General features: G+C 42.6%; 1 protein-coding gene across 1 annotated transcript in view; it reads right to left on the bottom strand.

The window, feature by feature from the left end:
* Positions 1-6226: 6226 nt before the first annotated feature.
* Positions 6227-21934, bottom strand: part of LOC131197863 (vomeronasal type-2 receptor 26-like) — a 15939-nt gene continuing 231 nt past the window's right edge. Inside the window, exons 1-4 of the mRNA XM_058182362.1 lie at positions 21386-21934; positions 17564-17791; positions 16318-16444; positions 6227-7137 (exon numbers count right to left, since the gene is read on the bottom strand). The exon at positions 21386-21934 is cut by the window's right edge and continues 231 nt beyond it. Of these exons, the coding sequence (XP_058038345.1) occupies positions 6227-7137; positions 16318-16444; positions 17564-17791; positions 21386-21934 (1815 nt within the window). The remainder of the gene's footprint in view (positions 7138-16317; positions 16445-17563; positions 17792-21385) is intronic.

Genomic DNA, 21934 nt, shown 5'->3' with positions numbered 1-21934 from the left:
TTTTCATTTTGTATATTTTATGCCTTTCATTTTTTTAAAGAAAGGAATTGCATTGTATTGATATTTTATGTAGATCATTTGTTGATGTAGCTGCACTTGCAAGAGGTCTGTAGAACATCATCTACCTCTAAATTTGTATTATATCTATCTATCTATCTATCTATCTATCTATCTATCTATCTATCTATCTATCTATCTATCTATCTATCTATCTATCTATCTATCCAGTGGTGGTATTCAGCTGGTTCTATCCAGTTTGGGAAAACTGCTACAGGTGGCTGTGGGAGGCTCCGCCCACCTACGCAGACATCTTCACGTTCTGTTTTTGACATTCTGTGCATGAAGGTCCTGCACATGCGCAGAGGTGTTGCACATGAGCACTCACATTTGCGAACCGGTAGCGAAGGTAAGTCAGTACCACCCCTCCCTCCCTCCCTCCCTCCCTCCCTCTTTCTCTCTCTCTCTCTCTCTCTCTAATCAATCTATCTACTATCTATCTATCTATCTATCTATCTATCTATCTATCTATCTATCTATCTATCTATCTATCTAAATATCTCTATCTATCTATCTATCCATCTATCTATATCTATCTATCTATCTATCTATCTACCTCAATATATCTATCTATCTATCTATCTATCTATCTATCTATCTATCTATCTATCTATCTATCTATCTATCTATCTATCCAGTGGTGGGATTCAGCCAGTTCGCACCACTTCGGGAGAACCGGTTGTTAACTTTCTGAGCAGTTTGGCAAACTGGCTGTTGAAAGAAATCATTAGGGCAGAGAACCGGTTGTTAAATTACTTGAATCCCACCACTGTATCTATCTATCTATCTATCTATCTATCTATCTATCTATCTATCTATCTATCTATCTATCTATCTATCTATCTATCTATCTATCTATCTCAATCTCTCTCTCTCTCTCTCTTTATATCAATCAATCAATCTATTTATCTATCTATCTCAATATTTCTTATCTATCTATCTATCATCTATCTATCTATCTATCTATATCAATCTATCTATCTATCTATCTATCTATCTATCTATCTATCTATCTATCTATCTATCTATCTATCTATCTATCTATCTAGTATACTGACTGTTACAAGAAAAATAAATGTATTAATCTATCAATATTCCTCAAGCCAATAAAATAAGGCTTTTCTAAAACTTGAATGGAAGCATGTAGAATTCTTAGGTTTCTATTCTAGATTGAAAAAGTTGAAACCAATTCAGGAAGATCATCTCATCAAACTTCTGTATCAATGCAAAGAAAGCAACATGGTCTCATTTATGAATTCATCCCAAGTTGAATTCAACTGGTAATGATTTCACAGCTACACAAGTTGTCCACCAAACAGAATATAAATGTATAAGCAGCTGCGGCGTGGATATGCCCCATTCCCGATACGAGGTCAAGGCCCATCGTTACGCAGCAGTTAAATTTGAGGGTGTGACTTTCTTATATTTATACCGTCGGTGACTTCATGCAAATGCTCCAGGTGTGGCTTTTTCTTAAATGCCATAATTGAGGATCAGTTTCAAGTGACGAGAGTGAATTCCATACCTCCATCATGGAGCTAAATATCTTCATTTGTTTCTTAATCGTCTTACCTGCATGTAAGAGAGTGGAAAAACCCACATTTTGTTTTTAAAGACAGCAAGTAGTTTTTCTCTACACGTCCTCGTGCTCACTTTTTCTTTTTGTCCCCTTCTATACTCTTGACTGCAGGTATTTCATCACAGATTACGCTTACCGAGTCTGGGGATGGGGTGAAGAAGCCAGGCGACACTCTACAGCTGACTTGTAAAGTCTCTGGATTTGCCATCACAAGCTACGGAGTGTCCTGGATCCGTCAATCCACTGAAAAGGCTATGGAATGGAATGGTATTATCTGGGGCAGTGGAAGTACGAACTATAACAGTGCTCTCCAGAATCGGATCAGGATCACAAGAGATACATCCCAAAACCAGGTGTTCCTTCAACTAAGCAGTTTAAAGACTGAGGACACGGGCACTTATTACTGTGCAAGAGGCACAGTGAGAAAATCCTTTGCTCAAGCAGCCCAAAACTCCACTTCCTCAAAAAAATAAAATTAAATTAAAAAATCCTTAGTCATTTCTTCTTTTTTGAATGATAGCCAGCAATGAAGTTGTTTTCCATGCTCTGCCAGCTATGTGTGAAAATTTAAAAGAGGAAATTTGGAGCATGCCTTTACTATGGGAGCACTTGGGGCAGGCAGATGTTCCTGGAATAAAGTAGCCCCACAACTTTATTGCAGGACCACTTTCTATGACATTAAGGCTTCAATGGCATGTAAGCCCCTTTCTAGGACATGTACGGCTTCAGAGGTGGTAATCAGCATCTCGAATCATATTTGAAAGCCAGTACAACATGCAAACTAGCAGGGTTGCTTGGGTCTAAAGCGGGTGTCTGCAACCTGTGGCTCCAGAGCTCTTGTGTGGCTCTTTTGGCTCTTTTGTCCCCTTGCTGTGGCTCTGTTGTGCCTTGTCCTCCCTCCTCTCCTCAGCCAGGCCCCTCCCGTCTACTCCCGGGCCTGCTGTCAGATTCGGAGTCTGATAATGAAGATGAACGGCCTGTCATGCCTCCATCCCCCGGCCCTGGCCTCATGCCTGGACAGGATGTCAGGAATGAACAAACAAACCTCACTCATACGGCGTGTGTTCCTTTGGCTCAGCCATCAGAGGAAGTCAGCCACGGATTGGAATTACTCGGGCCTACTCCTTCTGACCCCTCCCTTTCTCAAACAGCAGAAGACAATTCAAAGTGGGAGGATCCTCGCTTCCGGAGATCTGAGAGGCGACGCCAGCAGAAGGAAGGGAGGGGCAGACCTGGATAAATGCTGAGTCATGGAGCCACACCCCAGAGCCTATATAAAGGACCTGCTGCTAGTGGCATTCCAACTTTGAGTCAAGCAAAGTCTCATCTAGCTTGCTGAAATCACAACTTGGACTCTTCCTGCCCTGAGAAACCTCGGAGGAATTTGGCAAAGCTACAGAGGCTTTGTTGCCATGCTTGATACGGACTTCCTAAACCCGGTCGTCGGAGGGGGAGGGGGACACGACAGGCTCCCTGTCGGCTGAACCCAGCACTGGCTGGCCCCACCCCTCCCCTCCCCTCCCAGTCACTCCTTGCCTGGCCTGAGAAGATAAGGGTGACAGCAGGGAATGGCGACTCACTCCATATTTCAGAGCGGGAGTGAAGCATCTTTTCTTGGTGCTGTGTGCACTATGGTCACTCGAGAAGATGCATGACTTGCTCTTTGCCCCAAATCACTGGCCCAGCAGCAGCTGATGCTCCTTATCATAATGGGCTCCAGGAAGAGGAGAGAACGCTGTGGCCCCCATTGTGAAGCATGCTTAATTTAAACAAGGTGCTATGAGAGTAGCTGGCAGGCTATGGAGGTGGTAACAGCATTGGCATCAGCCACAGTCAATGTTCTGTCCTCCTTCGCCTCTGTCCGAGTGATGGCTTAATTAGCAGGCACTATCAGCTCTGGCAGCAAAATAGCGAGCGTCTGCCAAGTGTCTTTGTTTTTGTTGTGTCTCGTCCGATCTCACCACCACAGCCGGGGTCTGCTTATCTGCTTCCGAACGCTGAAGAATGTCCTAGCATGCCTCCCGGCCCCAGCCCTGGCTCCATGCCCAGACAGGCTGAGGAGGGGGCATCTCCCGGCCCCAGCCCTGGCTCCATGCCCAGACAGGCTGAAGAAGAGCAAGTATCTCCAGCCCCCAGCTCTGGCTCCATGCCCAGGCAAACGGAGCAACTAGACCCCTCCCCCTCCTCCACAGCATGTGAGCCTGAGGAAGGTCAATTACCAACAGCTGCCGATTGGAGTGACCCTCGCTTCAGAAGAATTGATAGGCGGCGGCGTCAGAAGGAAGGGAGGGGCAGGCCTGGATAAGTGGTGAGTCATGGAGCCACACCCCATGGCCTATATAAAGGATCTGCTTTCTGGCAGTCTCTGAGTCAGGCAAAGTCTAAACATATCTTGCTGAAGTCACTTTCTGGTTTCCTGCCTGCCTTGAGGACTTTGCTAGGACTTTGGCAGAGCTGCAGAGGCACACCTGATTCGGATTTTCCTGACCCGGCCGTCAGCGGAGGAGTGGGACATGACAGTTATCTCCCTTGACGCCAATGAGTCACCCATGAACAAACTTCAGCTCTTAGTTACTCAGTTGATTTGCCTGCTACGAAGAGGCACAGCAGTTCTTGCTGCCTTTTATAACCTGTGGGGTGTGGCTCCATGACTCAGCACTTCCTAGGCCTGCCCCACCCCTGCTTTGGTTGTTCCCTCCTCTCCTGCCTACGAAACCTAGGGTCCAACCAAGCCTGATTGCCATCAGCTGGGTCTGAAGGCATGGCCTTGGGGGGAAGGAAGAGTCAGGGGACGGAGGCCTCGTTATCTCCTCCAACTGACCTGCTTCTGGCTCCTGGAGCTGAGCCAGGGAAGCCGGTGCTCCCGAGGTAAGTTCTGATGGCCCTTCCCCCTCACTTTCCAAGTCGCTTTCTGGCAGGAGGCCCGGCTCAGGGGGTGCAGACACAACAGCCAGGCTCCAGGGGTGGAGAGCAAGTTTCACATCTCTCTGAGTGACTAAAGTGCACATAGCACCAGCAAGGACCGGAAGAAGCGCTTGCAAGATATGGCAAGTACAGGGACGCTTCACTCCTGCTCTGGAATGTGGAGCAAGTCTCCATTGCCAGCCATCACCCTTACCTTCTCAGGCCAAGCAGGGAGAGACTGGGAGGGGATGGTGAAGGGTGGAGCCAGCCAATGGTGAGTTCAGCTGACAAGGAGCCAAAGTGTTGCCGATGCCACCATTTTCTAAATTTCATCTCATTCCTACTATGTATGAGAGTCCAGTTGTGGTCTGTCAGCAGCCTGCAGAGCTGGCAATGTAGTCAGACAGCGATGAGGCTGAGGTGAGGCCAGGGCCATTGGGAAGTGAGGTGCTGACTCCAGAGCCTCCAGAGACTGATAGTAGTGAGGCAGAGGAACAGGAGGATCCTGTTCCTAATGCACGCATGAGAAGAGCTAAAGCAAAAAGGATGACTCGGGAATAGAGCCAAGAGATGATTGGCCCCTCCCATAAGGCTTAAAAGACCAGCAACGGCGTTTGGGCTCTTTGTCAGAAAAAAACATTGACTTGCTCTTTGTCTTGCTGCATTTATTTCTTGTCAGCATCTTCTGCTTTTGAACTTTTGCCAAGAAAAGCCTTTGGCAATTTGCCTAATTAGACCAAGTTTGGTGATAAGACTGAAGACTTGTGTTATGAAGAATTTGTTTTGATTTAGTTTGGACGACGCTGAGAATGAGTTTAATTCTCAGCTGTTCTAATAAAGTCTGTTTTTGAACTAAGTGCGTCTACTCCTACCTACTTGGGCCTGGGTCACAACAGGTAGTTTACCAAAGTCGTCTTGCAGACTCTGAGAAATTTCTTCTTCGTTTCTCAATTCCATGTCTAAGCTTACAATCAAAGGGCCTCTGGTGGCTCAAAAGACTAATGCAGTCTGTTATTAACAGCAGCTGCTTGCAATTACTGCAGGTTCAAGTCCCACCAGGCCCAAGGTTGACTCAGCCTTCCATCCTTTATAAGGTAGGTAAAATGAGGACCCAAATTGTTGGGGGGGCAATAAGTTGACTTTGTATATAATATACAAATGGATGAAGACTATTGCTTGACATAGTGTAAGCCGCCCTGAGTCTTCGGAGAAGGGCAGGATATAAATGCAAAAAAAGAACTTTAGAAGAACTGGTATGAAAAGAATGATAAAAATAGCATTTTTTAATACAAAATAGTAAAGGCCTATGTGAACGAATGTCAGATATATTTCCACAGCATCCAGGCTAAGTGAAAATCACAAATTTATTCTTCATCTTTCATTTACATGCCTTTTTCAACATCCTCACTGTAATTTTCTGGTGAGGGCTAGGACGAATAAGTAAATTGAAAAATAAATTAAAACTGAATGTAATTATTTCATCAGCAGATAACATAAAATCCATTCTATCAGCGGTGAAGTCCGGCCAGATCTATCCGGCTCGCACAATCTTATAGAGCCGGTTGTGGGAGGTCTGCCCACCCATCGGGACGTCATCAGGGCTCTGCACATGTGCAGAAGAGGTGCACGCACTCACATTTCCGATCCGGTAGCGAAGGTAAGTGCACTTTACCCCTGCATTGTGCATTATTTTTGCATCTGCTTTCTTCTTACGAGGTGTTCCTTGTTGTTCAGTGCAGGCCTCAGCACAATTATGAAACATTTGGGGAAAAATATGCATCCCAAAAGCCCAGCACTTGAGGCCAAGATGGAGAAGATCTCCACAGCTACCATATATTTTCCCTTGGTGCTCAGGTAGGTTGGAACGAAGGACAACCAAACACTGGTGAAGACCAGCATGCTAAAGGTGATGAATTTGGCTTCGTTGAAACTATCCGGCAACTTCCTGGCTAGAAAAGCAACACTGAAGCTGATGATGGACAGAAGTCCCATGTAGCCCAAGACAAGATAAAACATGGCGACGGAACCTTCCTTACACTCGGCTACTATCTCAGTGGCCAGTGTGTCCATGTCCAAATTGGGGAATGGTGGAGCGATTGTTAGCCATACAGCACACATGCCAACTGGAATGGAAGAACTGGAAAAGACAATAAAACATGTAAGCCTCTTTCCCATCCACTTCCTCATATGGGATCCTGGCTTGGTGGCCATGAAAGCTATCACCACAGTGATGGTTTTTGCTAAGACACAGGAAACAGCCAGTGAGAAGATGATACCAAAAGTTGGTTGCCGAAGGAAGCAGGTCATCACTCCGGGCTTTCCCATAAATAGGAACGGTGAGAGGAAGCAGAGCGAAAGCGAAATAAGGAGCGCATAAGTGAGGTCCCGATTGTTGGCTTTGACTATGGGACTATCTTTGTGCAGGTGGAATATTTTTAATACCAGAATGGTGACTGAGAAGAAGAAGAAGGCACTTGTGGCTAAGGAGATGCCCAAAGGCTCCTCGTAAGACAGAAAAACGATCCTTTTGGGGAAACATTCATCTCGTTCCTGGTTTGGATACTGATCAGATGGACATGTGAAGCAATCCTCCGTATCTGCATGTAGGACAACAGATAAAGGCAGTGTTAATTTTGATGTGAAACCACTCAGCTCTCACGTCAATCTTTTAAAAAGAGATTGTGGAACATTGGATACCAACAGATCAAGAAGTGAGAGAAAAAGTTTTAGATTGTGCCGAGATGGACAAATGAACAAAAAGAAATTAAAGAAAAAGAAGAGACAGATCATTATATAATTTGGAACAAATGGTATTTTAGACTAGAAATAAAGAACAATATATACAGGGGAGAATCTAAAAAATGTAAAATTGTATTGTATTGGCATCCTTCAGTCTCAAAAGACAATGGTATCGTGCTCTGGAAACAGCATCTAGTGTGGCTAAAAAGGTCAATTTGAGAGTGGGAATCCCTTCCACACTGAGGGCAGATACATTCTGTCTTCTGCCCAGCTCCCAGATTTCGCTGGTTCCGGGACTGCAACTTTGCCTCAGCCTGCCGAACAAATGTCTCTTCGAACTGGAGAAGGCCATGCTGCGTCTTTAGCCTCCACGCTGAACGATCGGAGGTCAAGGTTTCCCAAGTTGTTAATGTCCATTCCCATGGCTTTTAGGTCCCTCTTGCAGATATCGTTATATCGCAGCTGTGGTCTCCCTCTGAGGCACTTTCCCTGCACTAATTCTCCGTACAGGAGATCTTTCGGAATCCGACCATCAGCCATTCTCACGACATGCCCAAGCCAGCGTAGACGTCGCTGTTTCAGTAGTGTACACATGCTAGAAATTCCAGCACGTTCCAAGACTGCGCTATTTGGAATTTTGTCCTGCCAGGTGATGCCAAAAATACACCGGAGACAGCGCATATGAAAGGTGTTCAAGTGAAAAATGTAAAAATATGTATATAACAAATATATAGAATTGTATAAAAGTAAGGCTATTCATGTTAGAAAATTCAATGTAACCAAAGAAAAAGGGACAATGAAGGAAATAAAACAGTAAGAAAGAGATGGGGGGGAAAGGTAGAAAATGGAAAGAAGACCACTAAGAAACATTGGTTAAAACGAGGAATATTTATATGTTGTATGTTATGTGTTTGTCATATTGTGTCATAATAAAATATTATTTTTTTAAAAAAAAATAGATTATGGAATCTCTATTGTGGAATCACTCATGATTCTACAAGAGAAAAAAACACTTTGTGAAGAAATACCCATTGTTGTCCAATTGTCCTTCTAACCACTATGCTAGAAAGATCAGTATATTTATTATTTGGATTATTCGTGCTAGTTTAAAAAATATAATGCGTTCTAGATTTTTTTTAAAAAAGTGCAAAACCTACACACAGGTTCTTCTTGTTGTTACTCGTCCTCCTTCCTCTCCTCAGCCGGGCTCCTCCTGTCTCCAACCGGGCCTTTTATCAGACTCCGAGTCTGATAATGAAGATGAACGGCCTGTCATGCCTCCAGTACCTGGCCCTGGCCCCATGCCCGGAGAGGATTCCAGGAGTGGGAGGACAAGCCAGATAAATCTCACTCATACAGCGTGTGCTCAGCCGTCAGAGCAGGACGTCAGCCAGGTGCTGGAATTACTCAGCCCTACTCCCTCTGATCTCTCTCTGTCCCAAAAGCTGCCAGCAGATCCAGCAGAAGACAATTCAGGGTAGGAGGACCCTCACTTCCGGAGATCTGAGAGGCGATGCCAGCAGAAGGAGGGGGGGCAGGCCTGGATAAATGGTGAGTCATGGAGCCACACCCCACAGCCTATATAAAGGACCTGCTTTTGGCATTCCAACCTTGAGTCAAGCAAAGTCTTATCTAATTTGCTGATACCTGCCTGCCCTGAGAAACCTCGGAGGAACTTGGCAAGCTGCAGAGGCTTCATTGCCAAATTGGTTACAGACTTCCTTGATTCGTTCCTCGGAGTGGGGGGTGGGACACGCCACTTCTCCAGTGCTATCTCAAAACACTGAAGAGTAATTTGATACGGTTTTAAAATTGTAAGAGGTCTGTCACATTTTCTAAAGCATCAGCAGTCTAAAGTAGGAGTCTCCAGCCTTGGCAACTTGAAGACTTGTGGACTTCAACTCCCAGAACTGAACACACTCAAAACCGTAGAAATGGTGGTAGACTTTAGGAAAAACCCTTCCATACTTCCACCTCTCACAATACTTGACAACACAGTATCAACAGTAGAAACCTTCAGGCTTCCGGTTTGGCTCCGCTGTGTTAATGGCGGCAATTTCAGTCCGCCCGTTCTTTGTGATTCTGTGAGAGCTGTTTAGACAGTGCTAATCTTCTGTCAACAGCTCGTAAATCTCTGCCTCGGGCAAAGAGGGGGAGATGAGCATTTGAACTGAAGTTTGAGCCCCCAAGAAAAGCCCCAGAATGATTTCTGGTGGTTTGATGGGAAACGCTCCTTCGATAGTTCAAAAAAGCTCCAGAGTCCAGAACGCCTCTGCAAAAGCAGAGCAAAACGCAGCGTCCATCTCCGTGACTGAAGAGGATTTATGATAAATTTTCAACACGGAAGAATCGAAAGCAGGAAGGCTGGCATTTGCTTGTAAGATGATTTTAACTCCCTGACAGAGAAGTTATTTGAAGAGTGGAGATGAAGAAAGATGGCGTTTTGTTTTTTGAAAGTGAAAGCTAAGGAAATGCTGATTACAATTGCTGGTGTGGAACCTCTAAGAAGAAAATAACAAGATTTTTTTTCTAAATGGAATTCTTTTTTAAAAAAAATCTATTTCTTTTATTATCTTTTTTTTACAGTGTTTAAGAAGAAAAATTTATTGGGTTTTTTTTCTTTTATTCCTCCCCTTTTTTTTTTCTTCTTCTTCTTCTTGATATTACTTAGTTTAAAATGGCTTTTAAGCAAAGAGATTTAACCACTTCTAAATTATTGGAAATATCTTCACTTCAGGTACGGAAATTGAAAGAAGATATTAAAGACAGTCTAAGGAATTTTTACAGGAGCTTATGGAGGCTCATCTTTCAGAAATAGATCAAAATTTAATGAAATGGAGAGAAATACTGGATTTTAAAGATTTGGTGGAAGAGCAGAGTAAGGAGATGAAAAATTAAAGGAATCAATTACTCCATTATTGTTATCTAGTACACAGACAGAAGAAAGACTGAATGAATTTAACCAAATTAATTTAGATTTGCAAAGGAAAATAGATGAAGTTCAAATTAATTTGAATTTAGATAATAAAATAGATGTGATTCAGGTTAAGGCTGATAAGGCAGAGGAAGAATGGGTTATATTACAATATAAATTAATGGAATATGCTATAAGGGTATAGGGTTAAAGAGAATTTAAAGAGGAAAATTTGAAAGAGATTTTTATTCAGGCCTTTGCCCAGATAGAGGAATGGAACCAGAAGATTTTGAAGTTAATATTGAAAAAATTTATCGTGTTAATTCCTGGTGGGCAAGGCAGAAGTGTTTACCGAGAGATGTGGTTATTTATTTTACAAATAAGAGGATTAGGTATGGAATTTTGCAAGCATTTTATAAAAATAAATTTCAAATATTAGGACAAGATATAATAATGATGAAGGAAATTCCTCCTAAAATGTTAAGAAAGAGAAAAGAATTTGCCTTTCTGGTGGATGAGCTTAAGAAACATCAGATATATTTTAGATGGGAGGTTCCAGCAGGTTTAACACTGAATTATAAAGGAAAAAGTATTTTCTCAATACAATTTGTAAAGCACGAGATTTTTATACTAATGTATTAAAGATTGGGAATTCTTTGTTAACAGATGTTAAGTTGAATGGTGAATAGATGGTTGAAAATGTGTAAGATAGAAGAAGGAGGAGAATGTTTAACTTTATTAAATATGATTATGGTTAATTTTTGTAAATGACTTATTGTGGATATAAATGTGTAATTTTAGGGGTACTATATGATATATTAAAGGTATAAAGGAATAGGAAGATGGAATATTGTTTAATTTTGGAGGATAGATAGTAAAATTTAGGAACTTGGATTAAATATTATATTTAAGAGATGGATGTAATGTTAATTAGAATGTAATTGTTATAATAGATATATTGTGGATGATATAGGTGTAATTTTAACAATGTTATTTGACATAAGTAAGGTAAAGTGAAGATTTTAATTATTACAATTGACACTTTGGATATTTGTAATATTATTGATTGTATATATAAATGTTAAAGATGTGAAAAGATGGATTATTGCTTACCCGTGAAGGTTGGACAGAAAAATTAAAGAAACTAAGTCGGAAATATGAACTATTTTTGAGAGATTGCTAAGGAAGAAAGACATTTTAGAAGAAACCTTGGTGAATATTGGAAGATGGAATGTTGTTTTGATATTGATTGATGAAGGTTGGATATTAAAACTACGTACTTTATTCAAGAATAAACACTAACTCAATTGGAAACTTTGGAGAATTCTAGGAGTGGAATGGTCTGATATATAATGGAGTGGAAGAAAAGTATCTTCTTTGTCTTTGGAAGGAGTGGAGGTTTTAAGGAACGACTATGGATTATGATTTGTGCTAGATTTTAATTTTTGTTGTTAGTTTTATACCCTGTACTCGGTTCTCGGAAGTCCTGGGGGTGGGGAGGAAGGAAGGAGGGGAGGGGTAGAAAATGGATTGATAGTTAATGTACAAAGATGATTGAAGATGTATAATTAATGTAAGATCGGACCTGCCTGGTTACTACTTTAGAATGAAGGGAAAGAAGGAGTAGAAGAGAGAAGGAGGAAAGAGAAGAGGAGGAGGAGGAAAGGAAGGAAGGAAGAGGGGAAGAGGGAGAAGAAAGGAATAGGGAGGAAAGAGGAGAGGATGTAGATAAGAGAGGGGGAGGATGGTTATGGAAAGTAGAAGAAGGTAAAGAAGGAGAGTAAAAGGAAAAGGAAGGGGGTGGTGACCAGGCAGATCCGATTAATTGTATATGAGGGTACATTAAATATGTTATTGGATATGTTATTGGATAAGAATGTCAAAATAAAACTTTTTAAAACAAAAAAAAAAAACAGTAGAAACCTTCAAATTTCTGGGTTCTATCATATCGCAAGATCTCAAATGGACAGCTAACATCAAAAACATCATTAAAAAAGGACAACAAAGAATGTTCTTTCTGCGCCAACTCAGGAAGCTCAAACTGCCCAAGGAGCTGCTGATCCAATTCTACAGAGGAATTATTGAGTCTGTCATTTGCACCTCTATAACTGTCTGGTTCGGTTCTGCAACCCAACAAGAAAAACACAGATTTCAGAGGATAATTAGAACTGCAGAAAAAATAATTGCTACCAATTTGCCTTCCATTGAGGACCTGTATACTGCACGAATCAAGAAGAGAGCCGTGAAAATATTTGCAGATCCCTCGCATCCTGGACATAAACTGTTTCAACTCCTACCCTCAAAACGACGCTATAGAGCACTGCACACCAGAACAAGTAGACACAAGAACAGTTTTTTCCCGAAGGCCATCACTCTGCTAAACAAATAATTCCCTCAACACTGTCAGACTATTTACTGAATCTGCACTACTATTAATCGTTTCATAGTTCCCATCAACAATCTCTTTCCACTTATGACTGTATGACTATAACTTGTTGCTGGCAATCCTTATGATTTATATTGATATATTGATCATCAATTGTGTTGTAAATGTTGTATCTTGATGAACGTATCTTTTCTTTTATGTACACTGAGAGCATATGCACCAAGACAAATTCCTTGTGTGTCCAATCACACTTGGCCAATAAAATTCTATTCTATTCTATTCTATTCTATTCAGAATCCCTCAGCCAGCTTCAATTCTGGGAATTGAAGTCCACAAGTCTTCAAGTTGCCAAGGTTGGAGAGCCCTGGTCTAAAGGAACATTTGGGTATTTGGAAATTCAGCCTTTTCCTTCCCATCATTAACTCAATTCTGCTTCATGTACATTATTTCCTTTGAACCATCAAATAGTGGATGAAAAATAAAGTCATTGTATATAGCTTCAGGTTTGAAGCAGTGATGGAATTCAATATTTTTTACTACCAGTTCTGTGGGCGTGGCTTGGTAGGTATGGGGTGGCTTGGTGGACGTGGCTTGGCGGGCGTGGCAGGGGAAAGATACTGCAAAATCCCCATTCCCTCCCCACTCCTGGGGGAAGGATATTGCAAAATCTCCATTCCCACCACATTCAGAGGCCAGCCAGAGGTGGTATTTACCGGTTCTCTGAACTACTCCAAATTTCTTCTATCAGTTCTCCAGAACAGTGGTCACCAACTGGTGATCTGTGGACCATTGGTGGTCCAGGAGAAAATTTTGGTGGTACCCAGAAAAATTATTTGCATTTTTTTATATTGCACTAAATCAGAGGTCCTCAAACTAAGGCCCCTGGGCCGGATACGTGTGTTGTGTCCCACTCCTCCGCTGACGGCTGGGTCAGGGAAATCCGAATCAGGCGTGCCTATGCAGCTCTGCCAAAGTCCTAGCAAAGTTCTCAAGGCAGGCAGGAGACCAGAAAGTGATTTCAGCAAGATAAGGTAGACTTTGCCTGACTCAGAGAATGCCAGAAAGCAGATCCTTTATATAGGCCATGGGGTGTGGCTCCATGACTCAGCACTTATCCTGGCCTGCCCCTCCCTTCCTTCTGTTGACGCCGCTTATCAATTCTCCTGAAGTGAGGGTCACTCCAGTCTGCAGCTGTTGGTAATTGATCTTCCTCAGGCTCACATGCTGTGGGGGAGGGGGAGGGGGAGGGGTCTAGTTGCTCCTTTTGCCTGGGCATGGAGCCAGGGCTGGGGGCTGGAGGCGCTTCTTCTTCCTCAGCCTGTCTGGGCATGGAGCCAGGGCTGGGGCCGGGAGGCATGTTAGGACATTCCTCAGCATTCGGAAGCAGATAAGAAGGCCCCGGCTGCGGGGAAAGCGGACGAGGCACAACAATGTGCAATGAATATTTGTGTTGCTGCAAAAAGTCTCCCCCTTTGGGATCTTTTTTTGTGGGTCTGAGGGGGGCAGAAATTCCGACTTGGGGTCTGCTTCAGCCTCCTGGTGTGGGGCTTTGGGCAGAGGCTGGAGGGAAGCACCCCTGGTGGCGAAGAGCCAGAGAGCCTTGTTTTAGTGGGACTGCATCATGGCCTGGAACTGGCTGACCATCTCAGCCTGCTCAGCCTCCAGGTGCCGATACCTGGCCTTGCACTCTCACAGGTCTTCCCTCTGCTTGGAAAGCCTATGCTCATAGTCCTCAGTGAGGTGCTTCTGCTTCTTGCCTAATGGCTGCTTCTTTTGGGCTTGCTAAGCCTTGCTTTGGCTGCTGCAATCAATTGCATCAGCTAGCAACTGAATCTGCCTGCCTGCAATCCATCTCATCGGTGAGCAACTAAATCTGCCTGCCTCCATCTAGGTAAGTAACTAGAGGAGGGGGAGCTTTAAAAAACTAGTTAATTGGGTTTTTTAAAGGAGTTTTATTTTTTTCGACAGCAATTAAAAGTTAAGGAAGTTTTAAATTTAGCTGCTTTTATCTAAAACATATAAATAAAATAAAATATCTGTGCAGCTTCCTGAGATTTGGTGTGTTTCTGTAGTGTTTCACTCTAACTACACAAACACACAAAATCTCACAAAGCTGTATGTGGCATTGTGTGTGTGTGTGAGTTGTGTTGTGTTGTGTGTGTGTAAAGTGTGAAAGTTGGTTTTTGAGCTTTTTGTGGCTCTGTGAGATTCCTGTTTGTTGCAGGGGCCATTTTGGGTGAGGTGCCGCTGCTTTTACATTGTGTGTGAGTCAGTGGTGCTGTGTTGTGTGTGTGTAAAGTGTGAAAGTTAGTTTTTGGTACCTCTTATTGTTTTGTGTACTTTGTTTATTATTTTTATTATTTATTGTTATTGGCCACATCCACCCAGTCACCTGATCACCAAGCCACACCCACCAATTAAGCCATGCCCACAAAACTGGTCAGGAAAATTTTTAGATTTCACCCCTGGCAGGGCTGGCATTCCCATCCCACTCCAGAGGAAGGTTACTGTAAAATCTCCATTTCCTCCCAATCAGCTGGGACATGGGAGGCAGAGAATAGATGGGGGCGGGGCCAGTCAGAGGTGGTATTTACTGGTTCTCTGAACTACTCAAAATTTCCAATATCGGTTTTCCAGAACTTGTCAGAACCTGCTGAATTACCACTTCGGGTCATAATGATAATATATAAAGCAAGAATATATTGCTATATAACAGCGGTTCTCAACCTGTGGGTCGGGACCCCGTTGGGGGTCGAATGACGATTTGCCAGGGGTCGCCTAAGACCATCGGAAATATGGGAAGTATACTTGCGAGTCAAAGAATCGCGAATTCGGCTTCAGGCATGATGAATTAAAAAAGAGAGAAATCTTTGCTCCGATATCTCCCCCTCAAGCCAGCTGCAATCACTCCCAATCGCTAGCCTAATCTGGCTTCGGGCGCAATAAACTTAATAGGGGAGGAGTCTCCGCTTTAATGCCTCTGTCCTCAAGGCAATCGCAAGCAGTTCAGATCGCTAGCCAATACAGCTTCAGGCGCGAGAAATTCAAAAAAGCAGTTTGCTGTTTTTTTCCCCCTTTTGCGGCTGCTGAGGCGCGCTGAGATCGCTGCCTATCACCGCGATGAAATCAATCAGCGGTCTTCCTGAAGCGCATTAGGGCAAGCCCATGGTCGCTTTCAGGGAATTTCTGCTAAACAGCAGAAGTAAGCCACAAAGGCTCACAGCGGTAATCCAGGAAATGAACGTTAAGAAAAGAAAATATAGTGACGTTTTTTTACGGTACGGTTTTACTTCAATAGTTACAGCAGGAATTGAGAAGCCCCAATGCGTTATTTGTAACGAAGTTCTATCAGCCGAATCTATAAAGCCGAACAAACTGAAACCTTACATTATGATTACGATTTATAATATTAGCAAAAGTACAGTTACTTAGGCCTATGAACGAAAATAATTTTATGGTTGGGGTCGCCACATAGTGGGGAATTGTATTAAAGGGGTCGCAGCACTATAAAGGTTGAGAACCACTGCTATATAATTTATGTGACCCAAGCTATATTGGCACAACGCTTCTCAACAATTGCCACGTTGAATATCTTTCCAATTCTTATTAAGCATGCAGGAGAAAAGAGATAAAAAGAAGAATAAGGGACAGAGATGCTTTCAAACATGGTTATTTTGATGTTCTCCAACCTTTTTTAAAACTATTACGTTGGAAGATTTGCTGCACTGGGTCATTTACCTCTTTCAGTGGAAATCTTCCCTTCTGGACACGGAACGCAGTCGTAGCAGCAAAATTTATCTCCTTCTTTTTTTTTCTTTTCATAACCCGGCTGGCAATAAGGATTGCATAAGGAAAGGGGATGGACCTTTAAAAAAAAGTTTAATAAAAAGGTTAGTAGAGATGATCTGGTATGAGATAACCAAAGAATAATCAATTTATACATGTTTGGAAGGTAAATAGGGAGATAAGTAGGGAGGGGGAAAGGAGCAGGGGTGGTATTCGCTTACCTTTGCTACCGTTTTGCAAATGTGAGTGCGCGCACCTCCTCCACACATGCGCAGAGAGTCAAAAACAGGACATGATGATGTCTGGGCAAGTGGGCATCGTACGACTTGGATAGAACCGGCTGAATTTCACCACTGGGAGGGAGGGAGGGAGGGATGGAGGAAGGGAGGGAGGGAGGGAGGGAGATAAGCCACTGCAATTCATGCCTCCTGAATTTATCATATAAAGTACAACACTTCATCTTAAAGAAAACTCTTGCTGTAGAATTAACTATTAACAATCTTCTGCCTCTTCTGCTTCCCCTTCCCCTTCTCCTCCTCCTCCTCCTCCTCCTCCTCATCTTTCTTTTTCTTCTTCTTTTTCTTCCTCCTCCTCCCAAGGAATAATACTGAAAACATAGGTCATCTCTCTGAAAATATTTTCCTTTCCATTGTAAGTATTCCATTTCTCCTAGTAGTGGTATCTAGGAGCGTCCCACAAAATTTTTACTATTCTGTATGGGACATTCTTAGGGACGAGGTGGCTCAGGGGACTAAGACGCTGAGTTTGTCAATTGAAAGGTCGGCAGTTCAGCGGTTCGAATCCCTAGTGCTGCCGTGTAACAGAGTGAGCTCCCGTTACTTGTCCCAGCTTCTGCCAACCTAGCAGTTCGAAAGCACGTAAAAAATGCAAGTAGAAAAAATAGGGACCACCTTTGGTGGGAAGGTAACAGTGTTCCGTGCGCCTTTGGCGTTGAGTCATGCCGGCCACATGACCACAGAGATGTCTTCGGACAGCGCTGGCTCTTCGGCTTTGAAACAGAGGTGAGCACCGCCCCCTAGAGTCGGGAATGATTAGTACATATGTACGAGGGGAACTTTCACCTTTACCTTTATGGGGCATTAGGATAATTGAGTTTGTTTATTTGTTTGCTGTACTGGAAAAGGAGAGAATTCCAACCATTAAAATTGGGCTTGTCAGATAATTTACGAATACTCACTTTGTTAACGCTTCCATGCCATTGAATCTTGTCATCTTCAATGGTGAATTGCTTTCCGTGAGTGTCCTTGGTCCCAATCCTTCCAACCTTTATTTTATGAAAAGAGTTATTAGAGAAAATAAGCAGGTTTATTATATCAAATCCAGATCCCATCTCCTTATTCTCATTAAAGGACACCGTTTCTCCGTCTGTGTTGTTGAATGAAAGCGTCTGAAGGAAGTGCTGGAGCTAAGAAGATAAAGAAGAACAAAGCAAGAAACGGATAAGGGAACGGATCTTTTCATATAACTCAAACTAAGAATAAATACATACAAATGTTGTCCCTGTCGTTTGTTATCCTTATTCTCGTTATTTTAGAGCTGTAGCTCTTCTTCCTCATTTTATATAAATATTTTAATTCTTCATGGTGAAGTGGCCTAGAGGCGGAATTCTCGCCTCACAATCAGGAGGCTGTGAGTTCGATCCTAAGTAGAGGCAGATATTTCTCTCTCTGGGCACGATGAGAATATATCTGCTGAATATAACTCCACATTGGCGACAGGAAGGGCATCCGGCCAGTAATCATTCAATTCCATCCAGTTGCCCAGACTCCACCCTGCAAGGGATTATGGGGTCATTAAAAGATGATGATTTTAATTCTTCATGGTACACCAGATGTGGAAATAACTAGAGTTATATTTTATTGAGCAATAATAAACTTTACAGAAGCTATGAAAACAAAACCTTAGAAAATTGAGAACTATGCTGCCTTCGGCATGACCTGAGCATAGCTCATAAAATCATCTGCTACAATGTCCTTCCTGTCAATGACTACTTCAGCTTCAACCACAACAATACAACAGCACACAATAGATTCAAACTTAAAGTGAACAGCTCCAATCTCGATTGCAGAAAAGATGACTTCAGTAACAGAGTTGTTAATGCCTGGAATGCACTACCAGACTCCGTGGTCTCATCCCAAAACTTTAACCTAAGACTGTCTACTGTTTATTTATTTATTTTATTTATTTATTTATTTTGTCACAACAATATATGTAACTATCATACAGAAAGGTTATATAGTATATAAAGGTATAAGCATATATATATATATATATATATATATATATATATATATATATATATATATATATATATATATATATATATATATATATATATATGAAGAAGAAAAGAAAAACAATAGGACAGGAACGGTAGGCACGTTTGTGCACTTATGCACGCCCCTTATGGTCCTCTTAGGAATGGGGTGAGGTCAATAGTAGAAAGTTTTTGGTTAAAGCTTTTAGGATTATGAGAAGAGACCACAGAGTCAGGTAAAGTATTCCAAGCACTGATGATTCTGTTACAGAAGTCATATTTTCTGCAATCTAGATTAAAGCGGTTGACATTAAGTTTAAATCTATTGGTTGCTCTTGTATTATTGCAATTAAAGCTGAAGTAATCTTTGACAGGAAGGACATTACAATAGATGATTCTATGAGTTAAACTTAGGTCTTGTCGAAGGCGACGGAGTTCCAAGTTTTCCAAGCCCAGGATTTCAAGTCTAGTGGGATAACCTCACCCCATTCCTAAGAGGTCTGTAAGGGGCGTGCATAAGAGCACCAGCGTGCCTACTGTCCCTGTCCTAATGTTCCCTTTAGTTGTATTCATTTTATGTGTTCAATTCATGCTTATACTTATATATATGAATATGTAGTTGACAAAATAAATAAATAAATAAATAAATAAATAAATAAATAAATAAATAAATAAATAAATTGTGCAAAGAAGAACAACTAAGATGATTAAGGGTCTGGAGATAAAACCACAGGAAGAACATTTGCAGGAATTGGATAGGGCTAGTCTAGAGAAAAGAAGGACCTGCGGGGACATGATAGCAATATTTCAGTATTTGAGAGGCTACCACAAAGAAGAAGGAGTCAATTTATTTTCCAAAGCGCCAGAAGGCAAGACAAGAAACAATGGATGGAAACTAATCATGGAGAGAAGCAACCTGAATCAAGGAGAAACTTCCTAACAGGGAGAACAATTAACCAGTGGGATACTTTGCCTTCAAAAGTTGTAGGTGTTCCATCACTGGAGCTTTCTAAAAAGAGACAATACAGCCACCTATTTGAAATGGTATAGGGTCTCCTGCTTGAGCAGGAAGTTGTACTAGAAGACCTCTAAGATCCCTTTCAACTCTGTTCTTAATGCTGCTGCCTGTGTCTTCCCTTTCACCCTTTTTAACCTGAGCCATTTGGGTATGTGTCTTTGTAAAGCTCTCCCACCTCTTTGGATTTAACACATATTTCTACTACCACATTGTTTTTCGAACAGCCTTTGGATTCCCGTTTCATCTTGCTGGCCCCCTACAAAATATCCCGTTTTTAAAGTGATTGAAAGAAGACAACAACAGAGTAAGAGAATCAACTCGCATAATGTAAGGAGCTGAATCAAACTTTTAAGACCTATGTATGTAGAAATCTCTGTCTGAATGCTTGAATCTACACATTCTACTTTTACATTTTTCTTAAACAACTTGTTTTCATTTGATTCATGACTAGATAGGAAGACTTTTGAAAATTCTTCTTTTAAAAAAGGGGTAGTTGTGAAACTGTATGAAAAGGTTTTACTTATCTTCAGGGTTGGAACTACTACAGTTGTAACCGAAGTGCTTTAGCACTTCCAGGTTGAAATGATTGAATAGTGAAATCGCCGTTGCCCAGTGGATGCCCACTTGGGGGTTCTTTTCATGTCCCCATTAAGTTGCCCACTAAAGTGGTACTGAAATGGTACTGAAATGTTTACTGATGGTTGTCCGCTTTCAGAATGCTGGGTTGGCAGGAGCTGGAAAGTGTGATGGGAACTCACACCATCCTGCGGCAGCAACTGGGTCTCAAACACAAGCTTGCTCATTGTCAGCCCAGCATCCTAAGCTCAGGAGTCACTGAGCTCCCTAGAACTGGAAAATATAAGAGGACTCCCCTCCCTCAATGGAAAATATTTTAAGTAATCCATGAATGCCATATATCCATGATGGCGAACCTATGGCACGCGTGCCACAGGTGGCATGTGTAGCCATATCAGTGGGCACGCAAACTCAGCTCCGGTGCACATGCGCACACTGGCCAGCTGATTTTCGGGCCTTCTGGGCCCACCAGAAGTAGGGAAACAGGCTGTTTCCTGCCTCCAGAGGGCCTGGGTGGTGGTGGAGAAGGCCCATTTTTCTCTCTTACCTGGCTCCAGAGCCTCTCTAGAAGTCTGGGGGTGTGTGGAAAACTGCCTTTACCACCCCTCCCCCAGCCCTCCGGAGGCCAGAAACAGCCCGTTTTCCAACTTCTGGTTGGACATGAAGTGACTTTTTGGCTGTCCCCAGCCCCAGAGCCTCTCTAGGAGTCTCTGGAGGCTGGGGGCAGCAAAAAGGTCACTTCCTGTCCAACCGGAAGTTGGTAAATGGGCCGTTTCTGGCCTCCGGATGGCCTCCAGGGAAATGGGGAAGACCATTTTCCACCCTCCCAGACTCATAGAGAGGCTCTGGAGACAGATAAGAGAAGAAAAATGGGCCTACTGGGCCATCGCGTGATGGCGGGGGGAAGAGTCACATGCGCATGTGCGGGGATGGGGCTCATAGAATTATGGATGTGGGCACGCATGCGCGTTACCCCCCTACCACCCGTCCTGGCACGCGATGGCAAAAAGGTTAGCCATCACTGCCATATATTATCAGCAAAAAAGGAACTTCTATGTATTTTAGTTTCACGTGAATTATTTTTTTTTCAATGCTATGTCGTGTTTCTTCTCATTCTCCTTTTCTTTTCCTCATTCTGGCGACATTACCTGCCAAGGGTGTATCTCTTCAAGATGTCTTGTAATCCTGACTGCTTTATGTTTGGGTCTAGATAAATCCAGGTTGTGTAGCGCATGGGCCACAGCAAAGACTGCATTGTAGATGCTGTAGCTGTGGCCCGTCATGACCATCTCAAACAGAATCCCTGGAAGATCCCTCAGGGATTCTGTCCCATTACAAAATTTGTGAGACTCTGTTAGGTCCTCAGGATCCAGAACAGAGCAACCAAAGGCTTGGGCCCAGAATTCCTTGAAAAAGTCATCAAGGTGTGCCTTGGCTGGTTTTATATTCTGAAGGTAGACCTGAAACTCTTCGTGCTCATTGGAGTGGATTGCAAAAATAAGGGTACCTTGGAATATCTCGTATTTCCAGTCCCTTGAAATGACGGTTGAAGCAAAGTCAATTTGGCCTGTCATAATCCACACCTTTTCGGTATAGTTAACACCGGCAAAAAACAACGCAGTGCTTAGCCACATGACAGTTAGAGTTTCACCGTAGACAACAAGGGCATTAACTTTCGGATCCGAGTAAAACTCATT

This window comes from Ahaetulla prasina, chromosome 4, assembly GCF_028640845.1.
Source record: "Ahaetulla prasina isolate Xishuangbanna chromosome 4, ASM2864084v1, whole genome shotgun sequence".
Taxonomy (NCBI): Eukaryota; Metazoa; Chordata; class Lepidosauria; order Squamata; family Colubridae; genus Ahaetulla; species Ahaetulla prasina.
Note: the sequence above shows the minus strand (reverse complement) of the source record. Positions and strands in the feature narration are given on the sequence as shown.